The 26,458-nt window shown below is 42.1% G+C and overlaps 1 protein-coding gene across 3 annotated transcripts in view; it reads right to left on the bottom strand.

The window, feature by feature from the left end:
- Nucleotides 1-15,551: 15,551 nt before the first annotated feature.
- si:ch211-236d3.4 (protein FAM107B) overlaps nt 15,552-26,458 on the bottom strand; it is a 38,106-nt gene continuing 27,199 nt past the window's right edge. For all 3 annotated transcript variants that reach the window (XM_041891630.2, XM_041891629.1, XM_041891631.2), the window contains 3 exons: nt 23,397-23,625; nt 18,982-19,144; nt 15,552-17,119 (listed from right to left, as the gene is read on the bottom strand). In XM_041891630.2, the coding sequence (XP_041747564.1) occupies nt 17,003-17,119; nt 18,982-19,144; nt 23,397-23,625 (509 nt within the window). In that variant the 3' untranslated portion in view covers nt 15,552-17,002. The remainder of the gene's footprint in view (nt 17,120-18,981; nt 19,145-23,396; nt 23,626-26,458) is intronic.

Below are 26,458 nucleotides of genomic sequence, written 5' to 3'. Positions count from 1 at the left end.
CATAGGTGCCAGGGCTCTGGGTTTTCATAGGATTCCGCCCTTCCCAGCACACCTTCATTTTCTGTAAACAAATCGATGCACAAAGATGCAATTTAGTGCGTGTTAAATTTACTGTTGAAGAAAAAGGCCCTTTATAATAAAGCCACAATAACATTTGCGATGTGGCATCAGTGGCGTGTATCATTGATGCCAAGGGAAGCCAGGCTTCCCCAAATATTTTACCAATACGAAAATAAAAAGTATATAATCATTATCTTTCATTTCTCTGTGTTATCATAATTTTCTGTCAATTCTCAAGTGGCTGAATCTCACCAGAGAAATAATCAGAGCGAGGGAAACAGCGCCCCTCTGTCTCAGTATGACTCTGACCCTGGCCAGCTCAACCTGCCTCTCTCGCACCGGACAACTCCGATCCCCAGCAACATCGGCACCCCTACAGTTGACACACACACAACTTGTTCCACCGAAACTACACATTCCTCTGTCCATTGTCCTCCTGCACACTTCCCACATCTTGGAATCTCCCTCCTACACACTGCTGCGACATGCCCATAAACGTGACACCCATAACACTGCAGTGTATTCGGCACAAACGCTCTAACAGCATAACTCATATATCCTAACATTACTTTGTCAGGTAAAGACTCTGAATCAAAGCTCAAATGAACAGACTGTGTCATCTCTGTTTCACCACTCTCCCCACCGGATCTGCGTCGCACCAAAAGGAGAGCGTCACAAACACCAGGAATCTTCAACTTAAATTGCTCCAACCTCCACACTTAATGCTACCCCTGAAATCTCTCCCTTCAATGGTTCCCTGTACCTAAGCACAAAGCAAGATACAGGTCTTTCCCCAAGTTGCGTCGCACGGAGCGCCTACTCCCTCTGATCTGAAGAAACACAAACAAACATCACAAGTCCACTTCGGGTTGCCTTCACCGACTCAACAGCACCCACCATCTTTTCCACCCAACCTGAAACCACCCACGGATCAGCCAAAAGGCCTGGTTCCACCCTCACAAATATCCCTCCCACTGGACTAAATGTATCTTTATCATAACCATGTCCATCAATGCAAGGCTCCGGCTCCGAGCTCCTCACAACACCTTCTACCCCTTCCATTCAACCCCAGAACTTCAACTGGCGTCCGGGTCACTCTGTTTAAACTTGACACCAATCTTCCTCAACATATTTCTAGCTTCAACAGATTCAAACCTATCCTCTGCCTCCCTCAGTCTTTTCAACCTCCTCTCTCTTTCCTACAATCCCCCTAATTAAACAATTACCCGACTCCTGAAAATATTCAACTTTTCCAAGCCACAATCTCTTTTTAGAGAGACATGCTAAGCCGTGTGCTCCACTCCGGAAATAAGTCTCAGAACTTCCCAGCAGCTAGCTAACATAGGCTCTGTGTTTTTAGCTTGCTAAATAAATAGCTACATAAATAGATACGTTAGCCTATTAGCCACATTATGACTGACTTGTAATCATTGCCCTTGCTAGTTTGATTGTATTGACATTCCCAGTCTTAGTTACATTAGTTTTTGTCCAAAATATTGAGTAATTGAAACTGAAACAGTGCATCCCAAATGGGTGGAGGTAGCAAACAATGTACCAGGCTTATGTGATTTACAACCTGATAGCAATATTTTTTGGACTACCAAGAAATGTATTGTTGAATTATATTAAGCATGCATTGAACTGCATCCATCTATTCTGCCAACAATGCCTTCCTGTACATCATGAATTTTGAGTCAAATGTAACTTATTTTTAAAACCTCGTATAAAGTTTGTTTTGTGGCATAAACTGGGAATTTCACATTTTAAACTGATATTATGATTGTTTGTTTGTTTCATATCTGCAAAGTACTTAAAACGCTGTCAGTTCCACTTTGTCACGACTCACAAAAAGAGTGTGCTGGTCCTGGGGAGATCCTCACGCCACAAGGCTCATTCTGTTCAGAGGTCAAAAACGGAGAACACCAATGATAGAGAGAAGAAACCAGTCGTGTTCGGCCTATTCTTATAGGAGTGAACAATTCCTCTGCACCTTCTCACACTGGAGAATGCCAGCATTACAATATTTTCTTAAGGATGTAATTTAGTGGTAAAAACAGAGCACCGCCAGGATAGCCTCTGCTCCTTATTTCTCTCAGGGGCAGGGGCATTGATAATTTTACTAACACCTGACCAGGGCTGGATTAAGAAATCATAGGTGCCAGGGCTCTGGGTTTTCATAGGATTCCGCCCTTCCCAGCACACCTTCATTTTCTGTAAACAAATCGATGCACAAAGATGCAATTTAGTGCGTGTTAAATTTACTGTTGAAGAAAAAGGCCCTTTATAATAAAGCCACAATAACATTTGCGATGTGGCATCAGTGGCGTGTATCATTGATGCCAAGGGAAGCCAGGCTTCCCCAAATATTTTACCAATACGAAAATAAAAAGTATATAATCATTATCTTTCATTTCTCTGTGTTATCATAATTTTCTGTCAATTCTCAAGTGGCTGAATCTCACCAGAGAAATAATCAGAGCGAGGGAAACAGCGCCCCTCTGTCTCAGTATGTGTTGCCCATGTCTCTGTTGCTGTCTGGAACAAAACAGTATGGCATGTTGCCGCCCTAGCATTTGATTGATTGATGCCAGCAAGCATTTGGCCTCCCTTGATAAAAAATAAAAAATATATATGGGTTGCAGCAGCAAAACACCTCCCAAGGGAGGCCAGTTTGGATTTGGCTTCACACCAATCAAATATAATCCTGGGCAAAATGTAATCATCAGAGAAACGTCTCTTTCTGGTCTGCTTGTGTTGAGGTCCTGCAGTAGCTAGCTTGCTAAATCGACCCTTTCCTAAGCCATGGATGGAGATGGGGATTTAGACTTGTGGTTTTCACTTAATTCTCTGTACAGGCCAATGCTTATGACAGTGATTCTGATCTAACCATGAATTAATTTACTGAACAAAAATAGAAACGCAACATGTAAAGTGTTGGTCACATGTTTCATGAGCTGAAATAAAAAAATCCCTGACATTTTCCATACGCACAAAAAGCTTATTTCTCTCAAATGTTGTGCACAAATTAGTTTACATCCCTGTTAGTGAGCATTTCTCCTTTGCCAAGATAATCCATCCACCTGACAGGTGTGGCAGATCAAGAAGCTGATTAAACAGCATGATCTTTACACAGGTGCACCTTGTGCTGGGGACAATAGGTGGCCACCCTAAAATTTGCACTTTTGTCACACAACACAATGCCACAGATGAAGTTTTGAGGGAGCATGCAATTGACATGCTAACTGCACGAATGTCCACCAGATCTGTTGCCAGATAATTTAATGTTCATTTCTCTACCATATGCCGCCTCCAACAACATTTTAGAGAATTTGGTAGTACGTCCAACCGGCCTCACAACCGCAGACCACATGTATCCACGCCAACCCAGGACCTCCACATTCGGCTTCTTCACCTGCGGGATCGTCTGAGACCAACCACCCGGACAGCTGATGAAACTGTGGGTTTGCATAACCGTAGAATTTCTGCACAATCTGTCATAAACCATCTCAGGGAAGCTCATCTGCGTGCACGTCGTCCTCACAAGGGTCTTGACCTGACTGCAGTTTGGCATTGAAACCAACTTCATTGGGCAAATGCTCACCTTCAATGGCCAATGGCATGCTGGAGAAGTGTGCTCTTCACGAATTAATCCCGGTTTCAACTGTACCGGGCAGATGGCAGACAGCGTATATGGCGTCGTGTGGGCGAGCGTTTTGCTGATGTCAACGTTGTGGAACAATAGCCCAGGCCAATGGAGCGACACACAGATCATACAATATCAGGAGGAAAAAATATATAAAATGTTATATAACACGTTATGTTTTCAGTTTGTGATATAGGCGAGTACAGAAAAGTTAATTTTGACATTTATGAAGAAAAACCTTTATAACATTAGCAGCTATGTTGACACTGCCATGTTGATCGCAGATGCAACTCCCCCGACTTCACTCGCTGACTTTCGTTTACAGTCGGCTTCGTTAGGCTTACCGCTCGAACACACCCACAGTTAGGGCTAGGGCTTGATTCAATCAGATCCGCTTTAGCCAACATCCGCATAGCAGTTGTTTTGGCGGTGTCAGAGGTGGAACTGCATTAGAGCTGTCAAATCCACAAGTGGCTACCGGCATTATACCTAAAGCAGACATTGCCATTTGCTGCACGGAGTCACATTAACAGAAATCCCATGCAGCCTTGTTTACAAGTTTGAACACTGGAATGAGAGATGTAATGTACACCTCGATTAAGATGATAGAAATCCTCATTATTTAGTTCTACTGATTTTTTAATTTGAGCATATTTATTTCTATATAGCCTACACTTTCTCGTTCTGAACTTCTAATGCGAGTGGGGCAGGTGTGGCTTTGTGACAACGATCACAAGAGCAGCTGCTCACCGATTTGACTGCTCCAATGCAGTTCCACCACCAACACCGCTTAATCTGATTGAATCTAGGCCCTAGACTTTTGCTCAGCAGTCTAACAAAGGGCGCGTTCAAGTGGATCACTTTTGTCAAGTCGGTCACTGCCTTCCAAAGTGTGTTGCATTATGGGGATAAAAATGGTCAACTTCTGTCTACATGATGACTGCATAAACTTTACAAAAACCATGTGATCTAAGGTCATGAAGTTTTGACTGCAGTTGACTGCAAGTTTCTGCAGTTGCTATTCATTAACTGTGGGAGGCTCTATACAGGTTGTTTTTGTTTGACCCACGCGAGCGTGACCAGACATGACTGAAACGGTAACCAACTTTGCCGCAATTCATGTGTTGACTTCAATGTACAACTTTATGTGATATTTGAGGCTCGCTCACCAATTGAATTCATAGTACAATGTACACACATATATTAACAGTTTGTGAGTGTGTAATATGGGGGTTTTGACATTACAAAGAAAAACATTTATAAACAACGGCAACACTGCCATGTTGCATTTTTCCTGTTGCAGATGCACCTCCCCCAACTTTACTCTTCGACTTTCGTCTGCAGTCGGTTGCTTCAGCCTTACCACTCAAACGAGCCCAATGTTTGTTGTGCATAGGAGACCTTGGTTTGAACCCAGTCAGTCACATTCATCCATTGGTTCTTCTGGAGCCATAGCAAAATAAAGTTTACTTTTGCTTTATGACATTGAGCATGAAAAGATCTTGCAGAACAATAAGAGTACTTAGAAAACGATTGTACAACGTCCTTTTTAGTGCTCCGGTCCATATTACTGTATTTTAAATGTTTATCTCATGGGACTAATACCCTAACTCACTAAAGCAGAGGGCTAACAATAGTTCCAGCAGTTTACATTATAGAAAATCAAAGTACCTTTTGTGTGTCCTGTTTGTTTTTCTGGTGTTCCTTACAACCCCTCTCCCATTCCTTTCCCCAGCCCAGCTCTGGACTTGATCAATTTTCCGACTCGCTGGAGCGTTTCTTCTCCCACAGTACAGCTGACAGGCCTCCATACTTCCCTGCTTGGCTTCTCCTAACAACATCTCACCAGGGACAGGTAGGAACAGTGTCAGAACACAGTGTCAGGTGTCCATACCGTAGTTCTCCCTGATAGCCTTGTATGGCCCAGCCCAGCCACCCCTTGTCAACATGCTCTCACTGAGATGCCAGAGCTGGGGATGACAATGGACAGGTGCAGATATAATTAGATTCACATGCAGTTTCTCTCTCCTGGTAGGAAAAGGAATTTCCACTGTGAATGAGTGATCTCTTACATGAAGATTACATGCATATGTTGTTTTGGATAGTAATTCTATCTAATCAGTAATCTGTGAGGTTCTTTTCTGGGTCATGGTTCTAAGCATGGTTTCATCTTTTGCCTTAGGAGGGAAGCGGAGTCTTGATATACACAGATTGTTCAGATTTACACATTTGTCAAAACAACATTTTGTCTTCCCAGGTGTACTGATGGTTCATTCTATATTGCAGATATCTGTTTATGTATCCTCTTTACAGGCTTTCATAGCTGTTTCCATTGATCTCTTCATGTGAAATAATATTGCCTCACACTTAATAGCACACAATTTAATTCCCCCAATCTACTTTGGTAATGGCTTGGACACCACGTATACAAATGATATCTAACAACAATTGATTAAAATATGCATTTATTTAGATATTTACACAGACATTTAAAAAGTAGGCCTGCCTATATATTTCTAAATCAGTAAGTTGGATATTTAAATACAGGTAATACAGGTCAGGGATAATTCCCTATACTATTTGACTTGGGAGTAGGCACATTACAAATAAATATTGTAAAATGAGTTGTTTGCAAATCTTCAAAAAGTACATTGTCAAAATATTATACAAATATTTTCCATTGCACCACATAATATCATTTAGTATATCAACTTAAATTACCTCTCATAGTTCAAGTTTTACCACTGTTAACTGTCAAAGTGGGAAATATTTCCTTTGGACAATTCATGGCTTATAAAGTACTGTACCTATGCAGTTTAAGATCTATGATGCTACGAAGATAATTAGCTAAATGAAATACTGAGCACCATTCTTACAAAGCACCAATAAGAATGTAGGCAATTATATTATCCTTTAACTAATAGAATAAGTGTTATACGTTTTTTTGTTAAAAATCAAGAAATACTGTGAAACAAATCTTAGGAAGACTCACAAATCATAAATCAAATGGTTTGACAAAGCAGAGAGAATAACAATATTATAATAAAATCCTTCTTTCACAAAGACCTTGGAATTCTATATTTCCAGTATTTAAAGTTTTTATAATTCCCCCCACCCCATGAGATAATGATTAATAATATCTGGCCTTGCATTTTGTCATTCATTATAGATAAGACCCAGGCTTCTCCTGTCTGTCTGCTCCAGCTCTCCTGGCGTTGGCCTGATGATGCTACAGTACATCCCAGGGCTACATCCCTGAGCCTTCCTCCACCGTAGCCTCACTACCAGGGCTCTGAAAACAAGACACAGAAAAGAAAATATTATGGACTGTGCACCTTGTTTTCCATAAACACTTGGAAAACTTGGAACTTACCGAGTTCACCCCTGCCCCAGTGCCGACATTCAACAGCATCTTTGAACTGTCCTTCTGCGAATTCAGAAAGTAATGTAATCCTCACCAATTGTGTTACACGTAGATGGCTTTACTGTTTTACAAAATATAAAGTACTGCATATTATTTCTGTCTGTTGGTGAGTTAGCCACAGTTGTTCAAGTTCAGGACTAGCAACAGTTCTCATACTAGAAATGTGATATTTCAGGTTGGTGCAAATGAAACAGATAACAACGTCAGGGTCAATGTCCTGACCTGTCTTTGTTCCCTTGTATGCCAGAGTGCGGTAGTGGTAGATGCACCACTGCCCTGGAGGATCAACTTACAGAGCAGTGTTTCACAGTCTATGGCCCATATATAGTGATACTTTTTTTTAGGAGAGACCAAGTTCGCTGAAACAGATTGAATCAGTTCTAGCTTTGACTTAGCCATCCTAAAAGGAGGAACACTGTAACATGAATTTGAGTAATACTATAAGTATGACTGACCCATATGTTCTGTCTATACTCCAGTGTGTGTCTGCCAGTTTGAACTCACGTAGTGTGAGTTGGCCTCCAGTAGCTCCTCAGCCTCACTGTCCTCCATGCTGCAGCCTGCAGGGAAACACTCTGCAGCACGCTTCTCTCTCACTGGTCTCAGGAAGTTAGCTGCTGTGGATTTCCTCAGCAGAGCTACAAAAACAACAAAAAACCCACAGAGGAATATTTGCACTAACACACAGTACTTTAACGCACATAGGAATAATGTCCTAAGTAACTAAAATAGCAATGTCAAATGTAATACCTGATGACAATAGTGATAATAGTGATAGAACCAAGTCAAAAAATATTAAATCAAATATGAGTCAATTTTTACTCCACAGCATTTCTTTGTTTTTTTTAAATCCTTGCAACACCATCACTTTGATATGGATCACCAGCTTTGAGTCTTACAGAGAGACAGATGTTAAAATAACATACTTGTATAGCCATTATAAAGTGCTTTGTGGCAATCCAATTACAAATTCCATTATTTTTTTTCTATTCAGTACTACCTGAGTGCTCTTGAAACACCTGCAACTGAGCTGCCTCCAGTTTAGGGGTTTAAAGATACTTATAATACACATAATATATGGACTCTTACCTGCTTCACAGATGTAGGTCATGAATACCATAGCCAGCAGTGGCACAGCAATATCCATTCGCAGCCCCATTGCCTCTCAACAAGCAAAGTGCAATGCCCCTAAAAGCCCTAGCTATTTGTATGTTACCTGAGAAAACACCACGCCCCCAAGCACCTCAACAACACCGTTCATTGTGTGTGTGTGTGTGTGTGTGTGTGTGTGTGTGTGTGTGTGTGTGTGTGTCTGTGTAGACTCTAGACAGGTGGAACAGGGCCAAAGAGGGTGCTCTATTTCTAAGCATTTACCTGTGGATGTGCCACGAGCAGCTTAGTTTCAGGTCAAATTAGCTTGTTTAATAAGGAAAAATATATTTAAACAATCACACAATACTGCACTAAACAAACTGAAGAGCAGACACAAATGTAACATGGTGTGTATCCATGCAAATCTCCATCGCCATACCAGTTATGACACAGGCTAGTTGTAAGTAACTTATTTCTGTCGTTGCATTTAAAAAGTAGAACTTGCTTTTCTGGTTGAGCTTATCGTTAGTTATCGGCTAGTTGTAAGTAGCATATTTCTGTCTTTGCATTTAAAAAGTAGAACTTGCTTATCTGGCTGAGCTTATCGGTAGTTATCGGTTTCTACAGTATAATATAAAATAGGATACTTCCACTGCTGTATTTAGCCGCTTTGTAAAGAATAGCAAGTTGATTTCTATTACTCAGCTATTACTCAGGACTGGAGTCAGGACTGAATGTGGGCACTTTCATTATAGGTCTTCCGTTCGCTGTACCCTTCAGTTCAGCTTCACCAAGGCAACATTGAAACAATTTGGCTCCTGTGTAGCGGAGCACTACAAATTGGATCCTGAAGATTCTTTAGGATTAAGCACACGGGAGGTTGATAGTGGTTTGAGGACAAAGAGTCTTCTTGTGCTGCAGTGTAGCATTACTCTACCCCCATAATTAAGGGGCCAAAGAATTTAGTGAGGGCACAGGGGACTATGTCTAATGGTGTCTCGCAATGCTTAACAAACCCCCTAGTCGATATAATTAGCATAATAAAAAAATCCCCAGAAAAATCTGTCAGTTTACGCTAGAGATATGTTTTTTTGCATTGGATGCATCTTAATCAACCGCATCCGCCGATATCGCACTTCCGCATCTGCGGTGAAAGGTGACAGAGCTAGAGCAGTGTTTGTCAGACCATGAGACATCTCGAAAATCGGTCTTCTCACAAAATTGTCTGTAGCATCCAAACTATTATGACCCCTCTATGGAAAGGTGAGAATCTCACGAACACGTACATATCAGTTGGACGCCCACGTACATGTCACTAGGATGCCCACAGGCCTCACAAGATTCATCTGAAGGTCCCCTGGTATAAGTTGAAAATATTAATGGAAGTATACATGGAGACTGTTTAGTGCCAAAAATAAGGGGTTAAATACATGTAAAGAAAAAAAATACGAAAAAAAAAACATAACAAATGTTTCCTAATCTTTCTTGTATCTCTCAGATATAGGACAGATACTTCCTTTTGATTTTTTTGGGGGACTATCTGTTGTTCCATGTAGTAAATCTGTTATTCAATGTGTTTGAATGGGCTAATAGCAGTAAGGCCAAATAAAAATGTTAATCAAATAATTTTGTATATATGTTTTTTATACTTCAAGAGGTCTTAAAATTCCAAATCAAATCAAATCAAATTGTATTTGTCACATACACGTGTTTTAGCAGATGTTATTGCGGGTGTAGCAAAATGCTTGTGCTTCTAGCTCCGACAGTGCAGTAATATCTAACAAGTAATATCTAAAAATTTCACAACATATACCCAATACACACAAATCTAAGTAAGGAATGGAATTTAAGAATATATACAAATATGGACAAGCAATGACAGAGCTGCATGGACTAAGATACAGTAAAATATTATAGAATACAGTATATACATATGAGATGAGTAGTGCAAGATATGTAAACATTATTAAAGTGACTAGTGTTCTATTTCTTAAAGTGGCCAGTGATTTCAATAAGCAACAGCAGCCTCTAATGTGCTAGTGATGGCTATTTAACAGTCTGATTGCCTTGAGATAGAATAGCTAGTTGATCCTTGATGTGACTTTCTTAAAACAATTCCCCCCGGCTTAGACAGGCCTTAGACTCTGTGTTAACAAAACCATTACTCATAGCCATCGAGTATTCTTAGGTCAGGGACTGAGTCTGAATCATTCTCTCGTGCATTTCACTATTCTCTCAGGGCAAAAATCCTACTCTCATGAAACCATTCTATTTGATACCTTGGAGAATTTGCATGGTTGGTCAAAGTTGGTCAAGATGGCGCTGGAGGAGATGGCTGCCATTTTACGGCCCTCTAACCAATTGTGCTATTATGTGTGTTTTTTCGCGTTATTTGTAATTTATTCTGTACATAATGTTTCTGCCACCGTCTCTTATGACCAAAAAGAGCTTCTGGATATCAGGACAGAGATTACTCACCTCGTATTGGACAAAGATGTTTTCTTCAACGAGTCGGACGCAAAGGATATTCTACAGACACCCGACAAGGCCCAAATCCCCGTCATTCGCATGAGAAAGAGACAGAGATATCATGGACATAGGTCGGGGTGCCTTGTAACGATCCGACGGCGAGCAAGTAATCTGCCTCTTCCATCAATCCTATTAGCCAACGTACAATCATTTGAAAACAAAAATGGATGACCTAAAATCAAGGATATCCTACCAACGGGACATAAAAATCGGTAATATCTTATGTTTCACCGAGTCGTGGGTGAACGTTACATCGGCAGGATAGAACGGCTGACACCGGTAAGACAAGGGGTGGCGGTCTGTGTATATTTGTAAACAACAGCTGGTGAATAAAATCTAATTCTAAGGAAGTCTCAAGGTTTTGCTCGCCTGAGGTAGAGTATCTCATGATAAGATGTAGACCACACTATTTACCAAGAGAGTTTACTTCTATATTTTTCATAGATGTTTATTTACCACCACAAACCAATGCTGGCACTAAGATTGCACTCAATGAGCTGTTTAAGGCCATAAGCAAACAGGAAAACGCTCATCCAGAAGCAGCGCTTACTAGTAGCTGGGGACTTAAATGCAGGGAAACTTAAATCCGTTCTACCTAATTTCTACCAGCATGTTAAATGTGCAACCAGAGGAAAATAAACTCTACTCCACACACAAAGCTCTCCCTCGCCTTCCATTTGGCAAATCTGACCATAATTCTATCCTCCTGATTCCTGCTTATAAGCAAACACTAAAGAAGGAAGCACCAGTGACTCGGTTAATAAGGAAGTGGTCAGATGACACAGATGCTAAGTTACAGGACTGTATTGCTACCACAAACTGGAATATGTTCTGGGATTCTTCCGATGGCATTGAGGAGTACACCACATCAGTCACTGGCTTCATCAATAAGTGCATCGATGACGTCATCCCCACAGTGACTGTACGTATATACCCCAACCAGAAGCCATGGATTACAGGCAACATCCGCACTGAGCTAAAGGGTAGAGCTGCCGCTTTCAAGGAGCGGGACTCTAACCCGGACGCTTATAAGAAATCCCGCTATGCCCTCCGACGAACCATCAAACAGACAAAGAGTCAATACAGGACTAAGATTGAATCGTACTACACCGGCTCCGAAGCTCGTCGGATGTGGCAGGGCTTGCAAACTATTACAGACTACAAAGGGAAGCACAGCCGCGAGATGCCCAGGACAGGAGCTTACCAGACGAGCTAAATCACTTCTATGCTCGCTTCGAGGCAAGTAACACTGAAGCATGCATGAGAGCATCCGCTGTTCCGGATGACTATGTGATCATACTCTCCGTAGCCGATGTGAGTAAGACTTTTAAGCAAGTCAACATTCACAAGGCTGCAGGCCAGATGGATTACCAGGACGTGTACTCCGAGCATGCGCTGACCAACTGGCAAGTGTCTTCACTGACATTTTCAACATGTCCCTGACTGAGTCTGTAATACCAACATGTTTCAAGCAGACCACCATATTCCCTGTGCCCAAGAACACTAAGATAATCAAAGCTCATCACTAAGCTAAGGACCCTGGGACTAAACACCTCCCTCTGCAACTGGATCCTGGACTTCCTGACGGGCCGCTCCCAGGTGGTAAGGGTAGGTAACAGCACATCTGCCACGCTGATCCTCAACACGGGGGCCCCTCAGGGGTGCGTCCTCTGTCCCCTCCTGTACTCCCTGTTCATCTATGACTGCATGGCCAGGCACGACTCCAACACCATCATTAAGTTTGCCGACGACAGAACAGTGGTAGGCCTGATCACAGACAACAATGAGACAGCCTATAGGGAAGAGGTCAGAGACCTGGCTGTGTGGTGCCAGGGTAACAACCTCTCCCTCAACGTAATCAAGACAAAGGAGATGATTGTGGACTACAGGAAAAGGACTGAGGACTGAGCACGCCCCCATTCTCATTGACGGGGCTGTGGTGGAACACGTTGAGAGCTTCAAGTTCCTTGGTGTCCACATCACCAACAAACTATCATGGTCCAAACACACCAAGACAGTCGTGAAGAGAGCACAACAAAGCCTATTCCCTCTCAGGAGACTGAAAAGATTTGGCATGGGTCCTCAGATCCTCAGAAAGCTCTACAACTGCACCATCGAGAGCATCCTGACTGGTTGCCTCACCGCCTGGTATGGCAACTGCTTGGCCTTCGACCGCAAGGCACTAAAGAGGGTAGTGCGTACGGCCCAGTACATCACTGGGGCCAAGCTTCCTGCCATCCAGGACCTCTATACCAGGCGGTGTCAGAGGAAGGCCCTAAAAATTGTCAAGGACTCCAGCCACCCTAGTCATAGACTGTTCTCTCTGCTACCGCATGGCAAGCGGTACCGGAGCGCCAAGTCTAGGTCCAAAAGGCTTCTTAACAGCTTCTACCCCCAAGCCATAAGACTTTTGAACAGCTAATCATGGCTACCCAGACTATTTGCGTTGCCCCCCTCTTTTACGCTGCTGATACTCTTTTTATTATCTATGCATAGTCACTTTAACTCTACCCACATGTACATATTACCTCGACTAACCGGTGCCCCCGCACATTGACTCTGTACCGGTACCCCCTGTATATAGCCTCCCTACTGTTATTTTATTTTACTGCTGCTCTTTAATTATTTTTATTTTTTATTTTTTACTTATAAATTTTTTACTTAACACTTTTTTTCTTGAAACTGCATTGTTGGTTAAGGGCTTGTAAGTAAGCATTTCACATTAAGGTCTACACCTGTTGTATTCGGCGCATGTGGCAAGTACAAATTGATTTGATTTGATTTGATTACATTGACAGCTCCAAACCCAAACTGAAATGTCACAGACTTACACATCTTTAGAATTTCAGTGACAATGTACTTGGTACAGCCACCATCTTCCTATCTTAATGAAGGCTTAGCTACTCACTCCCAGGCTTTGGTTTGTTTACCTGTTCAGGTGTCACCGATCCAGAATTCCAGCCTTGACCATGTTGCTCAGCATCTCACTTTCTGGTTTGTAACATTCCATGGGAAGTGGCACTGTAGTGAGTGCACTTTGTTCTGGTTGTTTGGCACAATAGACAGCTTCCTGGCTCTCCCTAAATGGACCCAATAGGGACACTAAACTCGATACGCTGTTGCAAACTTACTGATGCATACTAATGGAACTTTGTTTTCTAGAACTTTCAGCCATGATGTTAGAAGGCTGGATCAGTGGTGTGTTTGTTTATGTAACTTACAGTGGCTTGCGAAAGTATTCACCCCCCTTGGCATTTTTCCTATTTTGTTGCCTTGTTCCTATTTTTTGGGGGTTTGTATCATTTGATTTACACAACATGCCTACCACTTTGAAGATGCAAAATATTTTTTCTTGTGAAACAAACAACAAATAAGACATAAAAACAGAAAACATGAGCGTGCATAACTATTCACCCCCCCCCAAAGTCAATACTTTGTAGAGCCACCTTTTGCAGCAATTACAGCTGCACGTTTCTTGGGGGTATGTCTCTATAAGCTTGGCATATCTAGCCACTGGGATTTTTACCCATTCTTCAAGGCAAAATTTCTGCAGCTCTTTCAAGTTGGATGGGTTCAGCTGTTTAATCTTTAAGTCATAACACAGATTCTCAATTGGATTGAGGTCTGAGCTTTGACTAGGCCATTCCAAGACATTTAAATGTTTCCCCTTAAACCACTCGAGTGTTGCTTTAGCAGTATGCTTAGTGTCATTGTCCTGTTGGAAGGTGAACCTCCGTCCCAGTCTCAAATCTCTGGAAGACTGAAACAGGTTTCCCTCAAGAATTTCCCTGTATTTAACGCCATTCATCATTCCTTCAATTCTGACGAGTTTCCCAGTCCCTGTCGATGAAAAACATCCCCACAGCATGATGCTGCCACCACCATGCTTCACTGGTTTGTTCTCGGGGTGATGAGAGGTGTTGGGTTTGCGCATTTTCCTTGATGGCCAAAAAGCTCAATTTTAGTCTTATCTGACCAGAGTACCTTCTTCCATATGTTTGGGGAGTCTCCCACATACCTTTTGGCGAACACCAAACGTGTTTGCGTATTTTTTTTTTTCAAGAAATTGCTTTTTTCTGGCGGCCACTCTTCTTTAAAGCCCAGCTCTGTGGAGTATACGGCTTAAAGTGGTCCTATGGACAGATACTCCAATCTCCGCTGTGGAGCTCCTTCAGGGTTATCTTTGGTCTCTTTGTTGCCTCTCTGATTAATGCCCTCCTTGCCTGGTCCGTGAGTTTTGGTGGGTGGCCCTCTCTTGGCAGGTTTGTTGTGGAGAGCTCCTTGGTCTTTATGGTGCCGCTTGCTTGGAGGTGCCCCTTGCTTAGTGGTGTTGCAGACTCTGGGGCCTTTCAGAACTGGTGTATATATACTGAGATCATGTGACAGATCATGTGACACTTAGATTGCAGACAGGTGGACTTTATTTAACTAATTATGTGACTTCTGAAGATAATTGGTTGCACCAGATCTTATTAGGGGCTTCATTGCAAAGGGGGTGAATGCATATGCACACACCACTTTTCCGTTATTTATTTTTTATATTTTTTTGAAACAAGTTATTCTTTTCATTTCACTTCACCAATTTGGACTGTTTTGTGTATGTCCATTACATGAAATCCAAATAAAAATCAATTTAAATTACAGGTTGTAATGCAACAAAATAGGAAAAACGCCAAGTGGGATGAATACTTTTGCAAGGCACTGTAGCTCACCAAATATGAGTGTTCTTCAACAGCATTCAATAAACTACCAATGAGTCTAGACATTCTCAGACCAAATGAATGGTCACAGTGCTACTATTAATGCAGTGTTAGTCCTTTATTTATTTTCTTAGAAAGAAAAGCAATCTTACTTCAGGTGTTTGTACCTCCCTTGTCAGATAATAACAATCAAAAGTCCTATTTTAAAAGCTATTGAAATAATCGTACATTAATATGGTCATGCTTTTATGCAATGAAAAGATTGAAAAATAAATGAGAAGTAATGTCTTCATGTTTATAACATATACAGTTTTATACCATTAAACATCATGAGTGGCTTCAGGAGTCAGTAAAGGCAGAGAACAATATGTGGTGCAAAAAAACACCAAAATACAAATGGTCATCTATACGCAATCTGGATAAAAACATATTAAAACTTAATCATTGGATTTAAAAAAGACAGTATTTAAAAAATGACTAATTCATAATTGATCACTATAAATCATATTCAGATACATATTTTCAATTTCTAAAGTGCCTTATTTAAATAAAATTATTCAACTGATTGCATTTAATTGTGTATCGCTACATAATACTATTTAAAAAGAGCTGTGAAACAATTACAAATGTGAGAATATCTACCTGGTCTCACACCTTCAGCACAAAACGTAAATTTCACTTTCCAAAACATGTAAATGTTATGAAAAAAAAAGGTTAGATAGGGTTGGAGATAATATAAATATCTGTGCCTCTTGTGTCTCTGCAACATGTACTCACACTTACTGTACAAATACTCTATATGATGCCTCAGATTACATTAAATTATTCATAGTATACAGTTTCATAATGATGCGTTCCTTGGTTTGAACTTTTTGATTAGGATGACATGCAGCTAGAACTAGGAAGGCACTGTTAGAGATAGGAACTTTCTCAGTGAGAGATTTCACATTGAGATACGTGACCTTAAATTGCATGAGTAGATTATGAATGTGCCATTAGGCAAATTGGATTGTTTCCTGTTAACAATCTGGATTGATTGTATGTACCGGTACATTGTGCTTCTTATACTGTATCCTAGAGAATGACTCTTGGAAATACACAGCTTAAGATGAAAAGTAACCACTGCTGTGACACATTGGCGAAGAACACCCACCTTGGCTTCATTTCTAGAGTCCTTGCAGTACGGAACAGTACGTCCACTAGTGAATAGCTGCACCCCTCTTTGACCCTCACACTATCATGTCAGTTACTCTGGATTGAGATGTCACAGCTGTAGTTTGGCCTATGTTACTGACTGTAACAGTAGCCCAATGCAGAGTCAACCTTCCTTCTCTGTCTCTCTCTCTCTCTGTGTTTCTGCTCTGAGTAGGATAGTGAAGGCATTGTGTCATGGCTTGTCGACTAGTCCTTGTAACAGGTAGAAGTTCCTTGCTATGGTCTTGAGTTGTGCAGTCAGAGCAACACATCACAGCAGTTCTGTGTCCACTCACGTGCATAATACACAAACTCCAGCAGCAGATTCCAACTCAATGGTATACCTGGACCGGTTTGTCGCTACACCTCTTTCTCTCCATTACTGTGAAAGGACGTCCGTCTCAAGTTCTCCTTGACCTTGACAAACTCTGGGGCTTTCACTGTCTCCTCCTCTTGTTTTTCCTGCTCCTTCTCCAACTGAATCAGAAACAAAAGGGAGTTTATTCAATCAATTTATGACTGAAGCATTTATAAAATGCTCTATAGCAATATAATTGTATTGCCCTCAAAATTGTCAAAGACTCCAGCCACCCTAGTCATAGACTGTTCTCTCTGCTACCGCACGGCAAGCGGTACCGGAGTGCCAAGTCTAGGTCCAAAAGACTTCTCAACAGCTTCTACCCCCAAGCCATAAGACTCCTGAACAGCTAATCATGGCTACCCGGACTATTTGCACTGCCCCCCCACCCCATCCTTTTTACGCTGCTGCTACTCTGTTAATTATTTATGCATAGTCACTTTAACTCTACCCACATGTACATATTACCTCAACTACCTCAACTAGCCGGTGCCCCCGCCAGTGGCGGCTCCTGAAAAAATTCTCAGGGGGGGCAATTTTTCTGATGATTTAGGTGACCTACACACATTTAAAAAAAGATATGTCCAGCAACAACATGAAGACAGGGGCAGCATATAAGTCAATACCAGAAGCATTTATTGACTGATCTCAAAAGTGTTGGCTTACAAAAGCAAAATAAGTTATCACAGTAAAAATAATCAAGGGTGTTTTTTCACATTCCTCAACACTGCATAAACAATATGCATTTCCATAAAACACCTCATCTAATTGTGCCACAAAGTTGACAAGTCCAAGAAAAATACCAGGGTTGGTGGAGCCCTCAGTTTCATCTTTGCCTCGAAAAGCTAACTCAAACACTCCGCAAAACTTCACACACTGGATTAGCCGGCTGAGGATGTGGCGGTTCTTGCTAACCTCATCGTTGTGGCGGCGGACAGCTAGCCTGTATCCCTCATCCAGTTGAGTGGCAATGTTCACTCTCCCCAAAGCAGACAATCTCAAACAGCTATCCATGTGGGTCTTTGACAGCTCATGTTTCTTAATCTTTTCTGAAAGATGGTGCATGTCCGTTACACCAGTCGCTGTCCAAGCGGTGCTGTCTGCCGTGCCGCCTTCAGGGTGAAAGAGTAAGCAGGGGTAGCAGAAGACTGCATTAGCTAGCCAGGTTTTTCGTTCGTACCAATTTTTGGAAAATCCTCGGGTGTAGGACTTTCCCCCTTTAGTAGAAACCTGTTGAATTATTAAATTTGGTCTGGGAGGTCCTAATTGTTTCGTTGCCAATTTATCTTGATTTGTTCGCCGACAAAAAGGAACTTCTTTCAAAGAGACAATCGAGTTGCACTGAACGCTAGCCATCTTGACAGTAGTACATGAATTGATTGACGCTGCTACCCGCTCTTTTCTTAGTTACGTTCATGGTTATGTTACGTATGACGAAAGCGCGTAAGTGCAAGCCCTCCCGGAACCCATAGAGATTGTATTGAAAGCTCTGATATTTGAAAAAAAAAGAGACTTCTGGGGCGATTTTCAACCTGACTGAAATCGCCCCAAAAGGGGCGGGGCCATTTGAAGCACGACTTTAGCCTGATTGGACATTTAGTGGCAGATCAGACGTCTAGATTAGAACACTGATAACTACTGTTGCCGTGATATAATTGATTAGAAAAAAAATCCCTTCCTTTTCCCGTTTGGCAGTGCGTCGCCCATATCGCCCTAATGAACACACCGCCCCTGGCCCCCGCACATTGACTCTGCAACGGTACCCCCCTGTATATATAGCCTCCCTACTGTTATTTTATTTTACTTCTGCTCTTTTTTTTCTCAACACTTTTTTTGTTGTTGTTTTATTTTTTTGTTTAAAATAAATGCACTGTTGGTTAAGGGCTGTAAGTAAGCATTTCACTGTAATGTCTGCACCTGTTGTATTCGGCGCATGTGACCAATAAAATTTGATTTGATTTGATTTGATGATTCCTCCTACCTCTTCTAGCTTCTCCTTCCTCTTGAGGAGCTCTTGTTCCAGAGGAGAGATCTTCTTTCTGGCCTCATCTTCTTCCTTCCTCTGCTTGATCATTTTTTCCCTCTTCCTGGCCTCCAACACGCGCTGCAGCTCCGGCTTAGACTCCACACCAACAACACAACCCCTTTGAGCCCGAGGGAGAGAAGATATTTACTAAGGTCGTCTGCATTTGAATTTAACTTCAATGTTTTCCTCTTTTTTTCCAGTAGATGTCACTCTTATCATGCTAAATGCTAAATTCAGATTTTGCTCTGTCATGCGATATCCTATCCTCAACCATTTATTTTTTTCACGATTCTATTATAATAATATGACAAAAATAACGAAAAGATTATGTTGCAGTTTAGCAGACATAGAAGTAGCCTAAAGCTAATTTCCCTGCTGATACATGCTCCTGTAGTCCTAACATGAGTGGGCTATGGACTGGTGATCCACGAGCTGTGTTTCTGTGTGTGTCTCTGAATCTCTATGGTGATGCCAATCCATTCAGATTAATTGGCAGCCTCTTTTCTAATTAGATAGAAAAAGTCAGCAGGAATCACACTGCTGACTGAGGCTTGGTGGTGGGACTTTTGTTCTATCAGGATGGAAGAATACCATCCTTCTCAATTGTTAATCTACTTTGAATTCATTCAATCACTGCACGTGGCCTCTAAAACTGATAAAGAATTCATTCAATATCTACCCTCGATATCCCACATCAGCTATCTTCAGAGTGACAAGCTATTACACTCAGGATAAGATAGGTGTTGAACTCTCCACTGGGCAAAAAGTGGTTGAATCAATGTTGTTTCCACGTCATTTCACCTCAAATAATTCAATGTGATTACGTTGAATCAACGTGGAAAACTTATTGGATTTGCAAAAAGTCATCAACATAAGGGAATTGTGTCTTTTTTTCACCTAAATCCAACTTCTAGGTGGATTTAACATTTAAACTAAATCCAATGACACAGTGACATTTTTGGATGATTTCACGTTGACAACTCAACCAAATATAAATCAAAACAGTGGGTCTCTTCGTAATCCTCCTCTCACCTCTTCTCTGTGAGACTGTTAATTAAATCAATGTAGTGCCTTCTTGTTCCTTAGGGAGGTGCAGTCACAGGTTTTTATTATGTGACAGAGAGGGAGGGCTGCTATGGGAGGTGTGATTAGTGTTTTCATTAATTTTGTCTGTGCTCATCGAATAAGTCAGGGAGGTGTACACAAACAAACATGGAGGTGATTAAAATAGAGTGATTCTGTGTTCATCAGCATTCACCCTCTTCTCTGCACAAATGCACATGTACACACACACTCGCTCATGCACATGCACACTCACACACACAGACACACACATGCACACGCACACTCTCACACGCACACACACACACACACTACTAGACTGCTGTAAATAGCAGCAGCCTGTTTATGAAAGAAACACACTACCAGTATTGACTACAATCTATTTTCCAGAAGAAATCTATAGAAGGTATAGTTTGCTGGCCAACCACAGGGCAAGAATAGCACATTAAAAGGGCTGATATCTGAGCCCACTATATTACTTTCTGGTTTCTGTCGTCCATACTCATGACCCTGGGACCACTGACTCCTCTATACCTCCTCACTGCTTAGAAATCCATAGATAGGTTCCTGTTTCCTTTCTAACTACACAGCATTGTGAACTGGAGTGACATTTGAACCCAAACATGTTTTCTCTCTCTGTGTGTTGTTGTCCATGCTTTTTGGTCCCTCTTTTCTCTTCCATCCACCCCCTCAGATCTCCCAGCCATCAATGCCACTCAATTATACAAAAAGCCTTATCTACAGTAAGAGAGCGAACGAGAGAAGGAGAGAAAAAGCAATTAGAGAAAAGAGAGTGGAGACCAATCAGTTAGAGAGAGAGACTGTTCAGTTTGATGACCTAATTCCTGCACCCCCCACCTCAGTGGTGTGGCTTATCTCCCAGCGTTGTTAGGGCTCTCTCTGTCATGGTGCCCAACACAGATTGCCTCTTCTGGTCTTTGACTCTCACAGCCATACCCCTCTTAGCACCAGTAGCAGTGCCAACCCAAGCCCTGCAGATAAATGCTTAATTGAAAGCATGGTGCCATGCCAGCTAACCTCTGAGTATCTGCCTGCCTGCCTGCCTGTAGAAAAGCAGAAGCTAATGCATATGTGTGCATCTCAAGAGAAATATAATAATCTGCTGATCACGGACAAATGGGCCCTCGATGTGGTGGTCTGTTTGTTCTAGATGAACATTGACAGAAGCACCAAAGGCAGGTTCAGTGAAAGATAACCTTACATAGCCCAGAGGAAAGATGTTTTTATATTCTTCCCATTTCTCACACTAGGAACACTCCAGGTTTATTGTACTGGTTCTTCCACTCTCTGTCATATCAACACTGGAAGGTGGACATATTTAATAAGGGTCATATTACTAGAAGAGAGGCTGCAGGTGAGACATGCATGTCCTTTTTTTAACAGATTTGCTTTACAGTGAATTATGTACTGCTAGACTAGTGGGCTATGACCGATTGGTCTGGCTCTCCTGTATGATGATGTTGTTATTATAACCTATTTAGCACCTAATTGATTAACTGACTAACACTACAGTGTAAGCATGTTCAGATACAGGTCAGACACACCATACAAATGAACATACTGTAGAGTGTTTACAGAAAGGGAAGAGCAGATAAGGGAGGTATTTCACCGTCATGCACCCCATTCTATCTTCCTGGGAATGGGGTTCCCATTCTATGACATTCTATGGCATTATATAATGACATTCTTCTTGCATGTTGGAGAAGATTTGGATTCATGTTTATGATCACTGAAAACCATGACTATAAATAAAAATCCAACTGCATAATGAAACAAACAAGAGGAACACTAGAAAACAGCAGGGCTGGAGGGGCATAAAAGGCCCTCTGTTGCCCACTCTCCTAAAGGTTTGAGTTCCCACTGTCCCCTCAAGGAGGGTTTGAGTGCTTGAGCCATGGGGATTTTCCCAGTTCCCAACAACTCAGCGATACGGACAGTATCTTGGTGGGTTGTCACCTAGCAACAGCTGGCTTCTAATGGGCCTGCTAATTAAAGAGATCTGAATGTTGAGAGAGAGAAAGAGAGAGAGACAGACAGACGACAGGTTTCAATGGAGAGGAAACACTGCCCTGTTTGGGTAGTTGCTATTTTATATGCCTTAAGGCATCCACAAGCTTCCCATCTGAAACAGTTTGGAAAATGTTGTGATGATTTTGTTCGTTTTGGTCTTCAGCAAGGGTTTTTACAGCTGTTCGTGCCCACAAATATTGTCCTTGCTCCTTTGTCGGTCATTGGTCAACATTAGGGATTCTTCAATGAAGTGTGTGTTGTCATTCAACGATAGACGACTTGTTTTTATGCAAAAGGGTCTACCTGGAACAAAAAGGGTTCTTCAAAAGGTGCTACCTAGAACCTTAAAGGGTTATTCGACTGTCCCCATAGGAGAACCCTTTGATTAACCCTTTTGGGTTCCATGTTGAACCCTTTCTACAGAGGGTTTACATGGAACCAAAAAGGGTTCTACCTTGAATCAAAAAGGGTTATCCTATTGGGACAGCCGAAGAACCCTTTTGGAAACCTTTTTTATAAGAGTGTACCCAACCTGGCATGTTGAAAATATCCTGCTTCATAGGAACTAAATATTTTGGGAACTTTTAAGTGTAGTTACTAGCCTATGTTGTGAGTGGATCACCAAGACCCCTTTCAGAAAGCATTTTGGAGGGGCAGTGTATGAGGTTCTGGTCAGGAGAGGGAGAGAGGAGAAATGGGAATGTTGCCTATGCTGTTACACTTTGTTTAAATCATTATGACCCTTTTTAAACCCAATCCTTTCTGTTTGTTATGTTGTTACAATAAAGTACCTTTGGTTTATATAATTGAGAAGTGGGATTACACCATTGTAGCAATATGATCAGTTGTCATCTGACCTTTCGTGACTAATGATATCTATGTTTTAGAATGTACTTCTCCTTTTATGTAAATCCATACATGTTTAGGTACTTTGTGATTATGAGTAATCCTGGATCTGTTTATTTTTGTAATGCCATGATATGGTATGTGCCTTTAATGTCATATCATATGGATCTGTAATGGGGCATTACTGTAGGAATATCCATCCTCTCATACAATATGAGTATTAGTGATGCAAAACACTACAGAGGGCTTGGCTTAGAATGCTGAATGCCTTGTCAGGTTGACCTGTGTGCACACACAGATGCATACACATGGAAACAAGCACAGCATGTAATAACTGGAAAACACTGATAGCTAGATTGCTGGATAATAACCTCAATCAGCTGTTAGTTTAACAATATTTTGTATGGGACTCTGTTGGGTGGGAGTTCTACCTTTTCTGGCTCATGAGCAACTCTCGTTGGAGGTCCTGGTGGCTTTTGGAGGCTTTCACTGGATTAAGGAGCTTTTTGGGCTTGATGAGATCATCATCTCCCTCCATGTAATCGGGCTGGGGGATGTAGCCAGCCAATGGGGGCTGGTCCCTGTGAGGGTAGTCCTGAGGTGGGTGGCTCCCATCCTGCCTGGGCTGCTGCTCCCACTGCAGGTCCGCATAGGCCGATGCTGTAGGGCAGAGAGGAGAAGAGAGGGTGGGAAAGGATGAATGAACAGAGAAAGATACCAGTGTTAGTGATTGTGAAGGAAAATAGGGTAAACATATACTAGCAATTGAGGCTTGAGCGAGGGAAACAGGAAGGTGGCCATAGGTTCCACATAAAGGGGCAAGAGCCACTGGATCCACAGAACAGGAGATGGGGAAACATTCCTGCTCATTTGCACACATTAGCCGGGCAACAGCTGAGCAATGGCAGGTGATCCGCAAGGCACTTGGCTCTGTTTGGGCTCATTGGAGCTTGAGGTAATTCCATATCCCCCTTTTCCCCCTCTCTGCTGTGGTTGAGATGCTGACACGCTAGGTTACACCCTCTTTGCTCACTGTAAACCATACACACAAGCAAACCCCATTGGGAATGCCAGGTTCACCGAACTTTGACTTTCTTTTTATTTCAAATTAATTAATAAATGTGGGGCGACTATAACTCAATCTCTGAGTGACATCTGTGAAGCACATGGGATTTAGTCACTCCCCAGTGCTCTCAATGGAAGTAATAGATTCATTCATAAAATGTTGGTTCCATTGTTAGGATGTAAATGGTCCAGTCAGAACATACACAGATACACTAAATTACCAAAAGTATGTGGAAACCTGGTCGTCAAACATCTCATTCCAAAATCATGGGCATTAATATGGTGTTAGTCCCCCCTTTGCTGCTATAACAGCCTCCACTCCTCTGGGAAGGCTTTCCACTAGATGTTTGAACGTTGATGCGGGGACTTGCTTCCATTCAGCCACAAGAGCATTAGTGAGGTTGCGCATGGTGATCTTTGCTCGGCAATGGAAACCCATTTCATGAAGCTTCCGACAAACAGTTCTTGTTCTGACAATGCTTCCAGAGGCAGTTTGGAACTCGGTAGTGAGTGTTGAAACCGAGGATAGACGATTTTTACGCGGGGACTTGCTTCCATTCAGCCACAAGAGCATTAGTGAGGTCGGCACTGATGTTGGGCAATTAGGCCTTGCTCTCAGTCGGCGTTCCAATTCATTGCAAAGGTGTTCGATGGGGTTGAGGTCAGGGCTCTGTGCAGGTCAGTCAAGTTCTTCCACACCGATCTCGTCAAACCATTTCTGTATGGATCTCACTTTGTGCACGGGGACATTGTGATGCTGAAACAGGAAAGGACCTTCCCCAAACTGTTGACACAAAGTTGGAAGCACATAATCGTCTAGAATGTAATTGTATGCTGCAGGGTTAAGATTTCCCTTCACTGGAACTAAGGGGCCTATCCCGAACCATGAAAAACAGCCCCAGACCATTATTCCTCCTCCACCAAACTTTAAAGTTGCCACTATGCATTGGGGCAGGTAGCGTTCACCTGGCATCCGCCAAACACAGATTTGTCCATCAGACTGCCAGATGGTGAAGTGTGATTCATCACTCCAGAGAACGCGTTTCCACTTTTCCAGAGTCCAATGGTGGTGAGCGTTACACCACTCCAGCAGACGCTTGGCATTGCTCATGGTGATCTTAGGCTTGTGTACAGCTGCTCGGCCATGGAAACCCATTTCATGAAGCTCCCGACGAACAGCTCTTGTGCTGACAATGCTTCCAGAGGCAGTTTGGATCTCGGTAGTGAGTGTTGCAACTGAGGACAGACACATTTTATGTGCTATGCGCTTCAGCACTTGGCGGTCCCGTTCTGTGAGCTTGTGTAGCCTACCACTTCGTGGCTAAGCCAGTTTTGCTTCTAGACGTTTCCACTTCACAATAACAGCACTTACAGTTGACCGGGGCAGCTCTAGCAGGGCAGAAATTTGAAGAACTGACTTGTTGGAAAGGTGGCATCCTATGACGGTGCCACGTTGAAAGTCACTGAGCTCTTCAGTAAGGCCATTCTACTGCCAATGTTTGTCTATGGAGATTGCATGGCTGTGTGCTCGATTTTATACACCTGTCAGCAATGGGTGTGGCTGAAATATCCGAATCCACTAATTTGAAGGGGTGTCCACATACTTTTGTACATATACAGTGTACATAAAGCAAAGACATGGTTTTATACTGTCTGTATCTAATGTCCCAGCCCTTTGTATTTTCCACATATTTTTTGTTCCATCAGAACAGACAGATTAAGAGGCACCTGATCCGTGCCAGAGTCTTTCTGGAGAGAGATCAGGTGTCATACGCATGCAGGCTAGCTCAGAACAATGACTCTCTTTCTCAAGTGCAACCAGACACCATCTCTGCTACTTAATATTTCAGAAAATTGAAATGAGCTGTGGTTGTCTTGTCTCAGTACTTCCCAATCAGGGCTAGTGACAGGATGTTGATGGGCTGGGACCAACAGGAGATGATGTTGGGCATTGAAAACAGTAAGACATGCATCAACTCATTTTAGATGGAGAAATAAATCTGTCTCTTGGGTTGCCTTAGCAAATACAGGTGATTGAATTCAGGCCATTGCTTGAAATGCTATTTTGTTCATCTGCCTAATTCTCATTTGAACAGAATGCCACTAACAGCAGATTGACAAATACAGTGCCAGTCTTGCATTTTAGCTGTGTACAGTGCAGTAACCTGCAGTAACTTGAAAGGAACAACAGCAGAACTATATGACCCAGGAGGTCTTGTTTGTCTGAGGATTATAAGGGCATTATTAATCGCTGATCAGAGTGGGCCTGTCAGTCTACAGAGAGATGAGAGGGAGAGCACAGGGAAAATGCAATTCATAGAGAGGGAAAGATAGAAAGTAATAGAAAGACAGAAAGCAATACAGAGAAGATGAAATAGACAGTAATCGAAAGAAAGAGAGCAATACAGAAAGAGCTGGAGATAACATA

The sequence above is a fragment of the Coregonus clupeaformis genome, chromosome 12 (assembly GCF_020615455.1).
Source record: "Coregonus clupeaformis isolate EN_2021a chromosome 12, ASM2061545v1, whole genome shotgun sequence".
Classification (NCBI taxonomy): Eukaryota; Metazoa; Chordata; class Actinopteri; order Salmoniformes; family Salmonidae; genus Coregonus; species Coregonus clupeaformis.
This window is presented reverse-complemented; position numbering and strand designations above follow the sequence as displayed.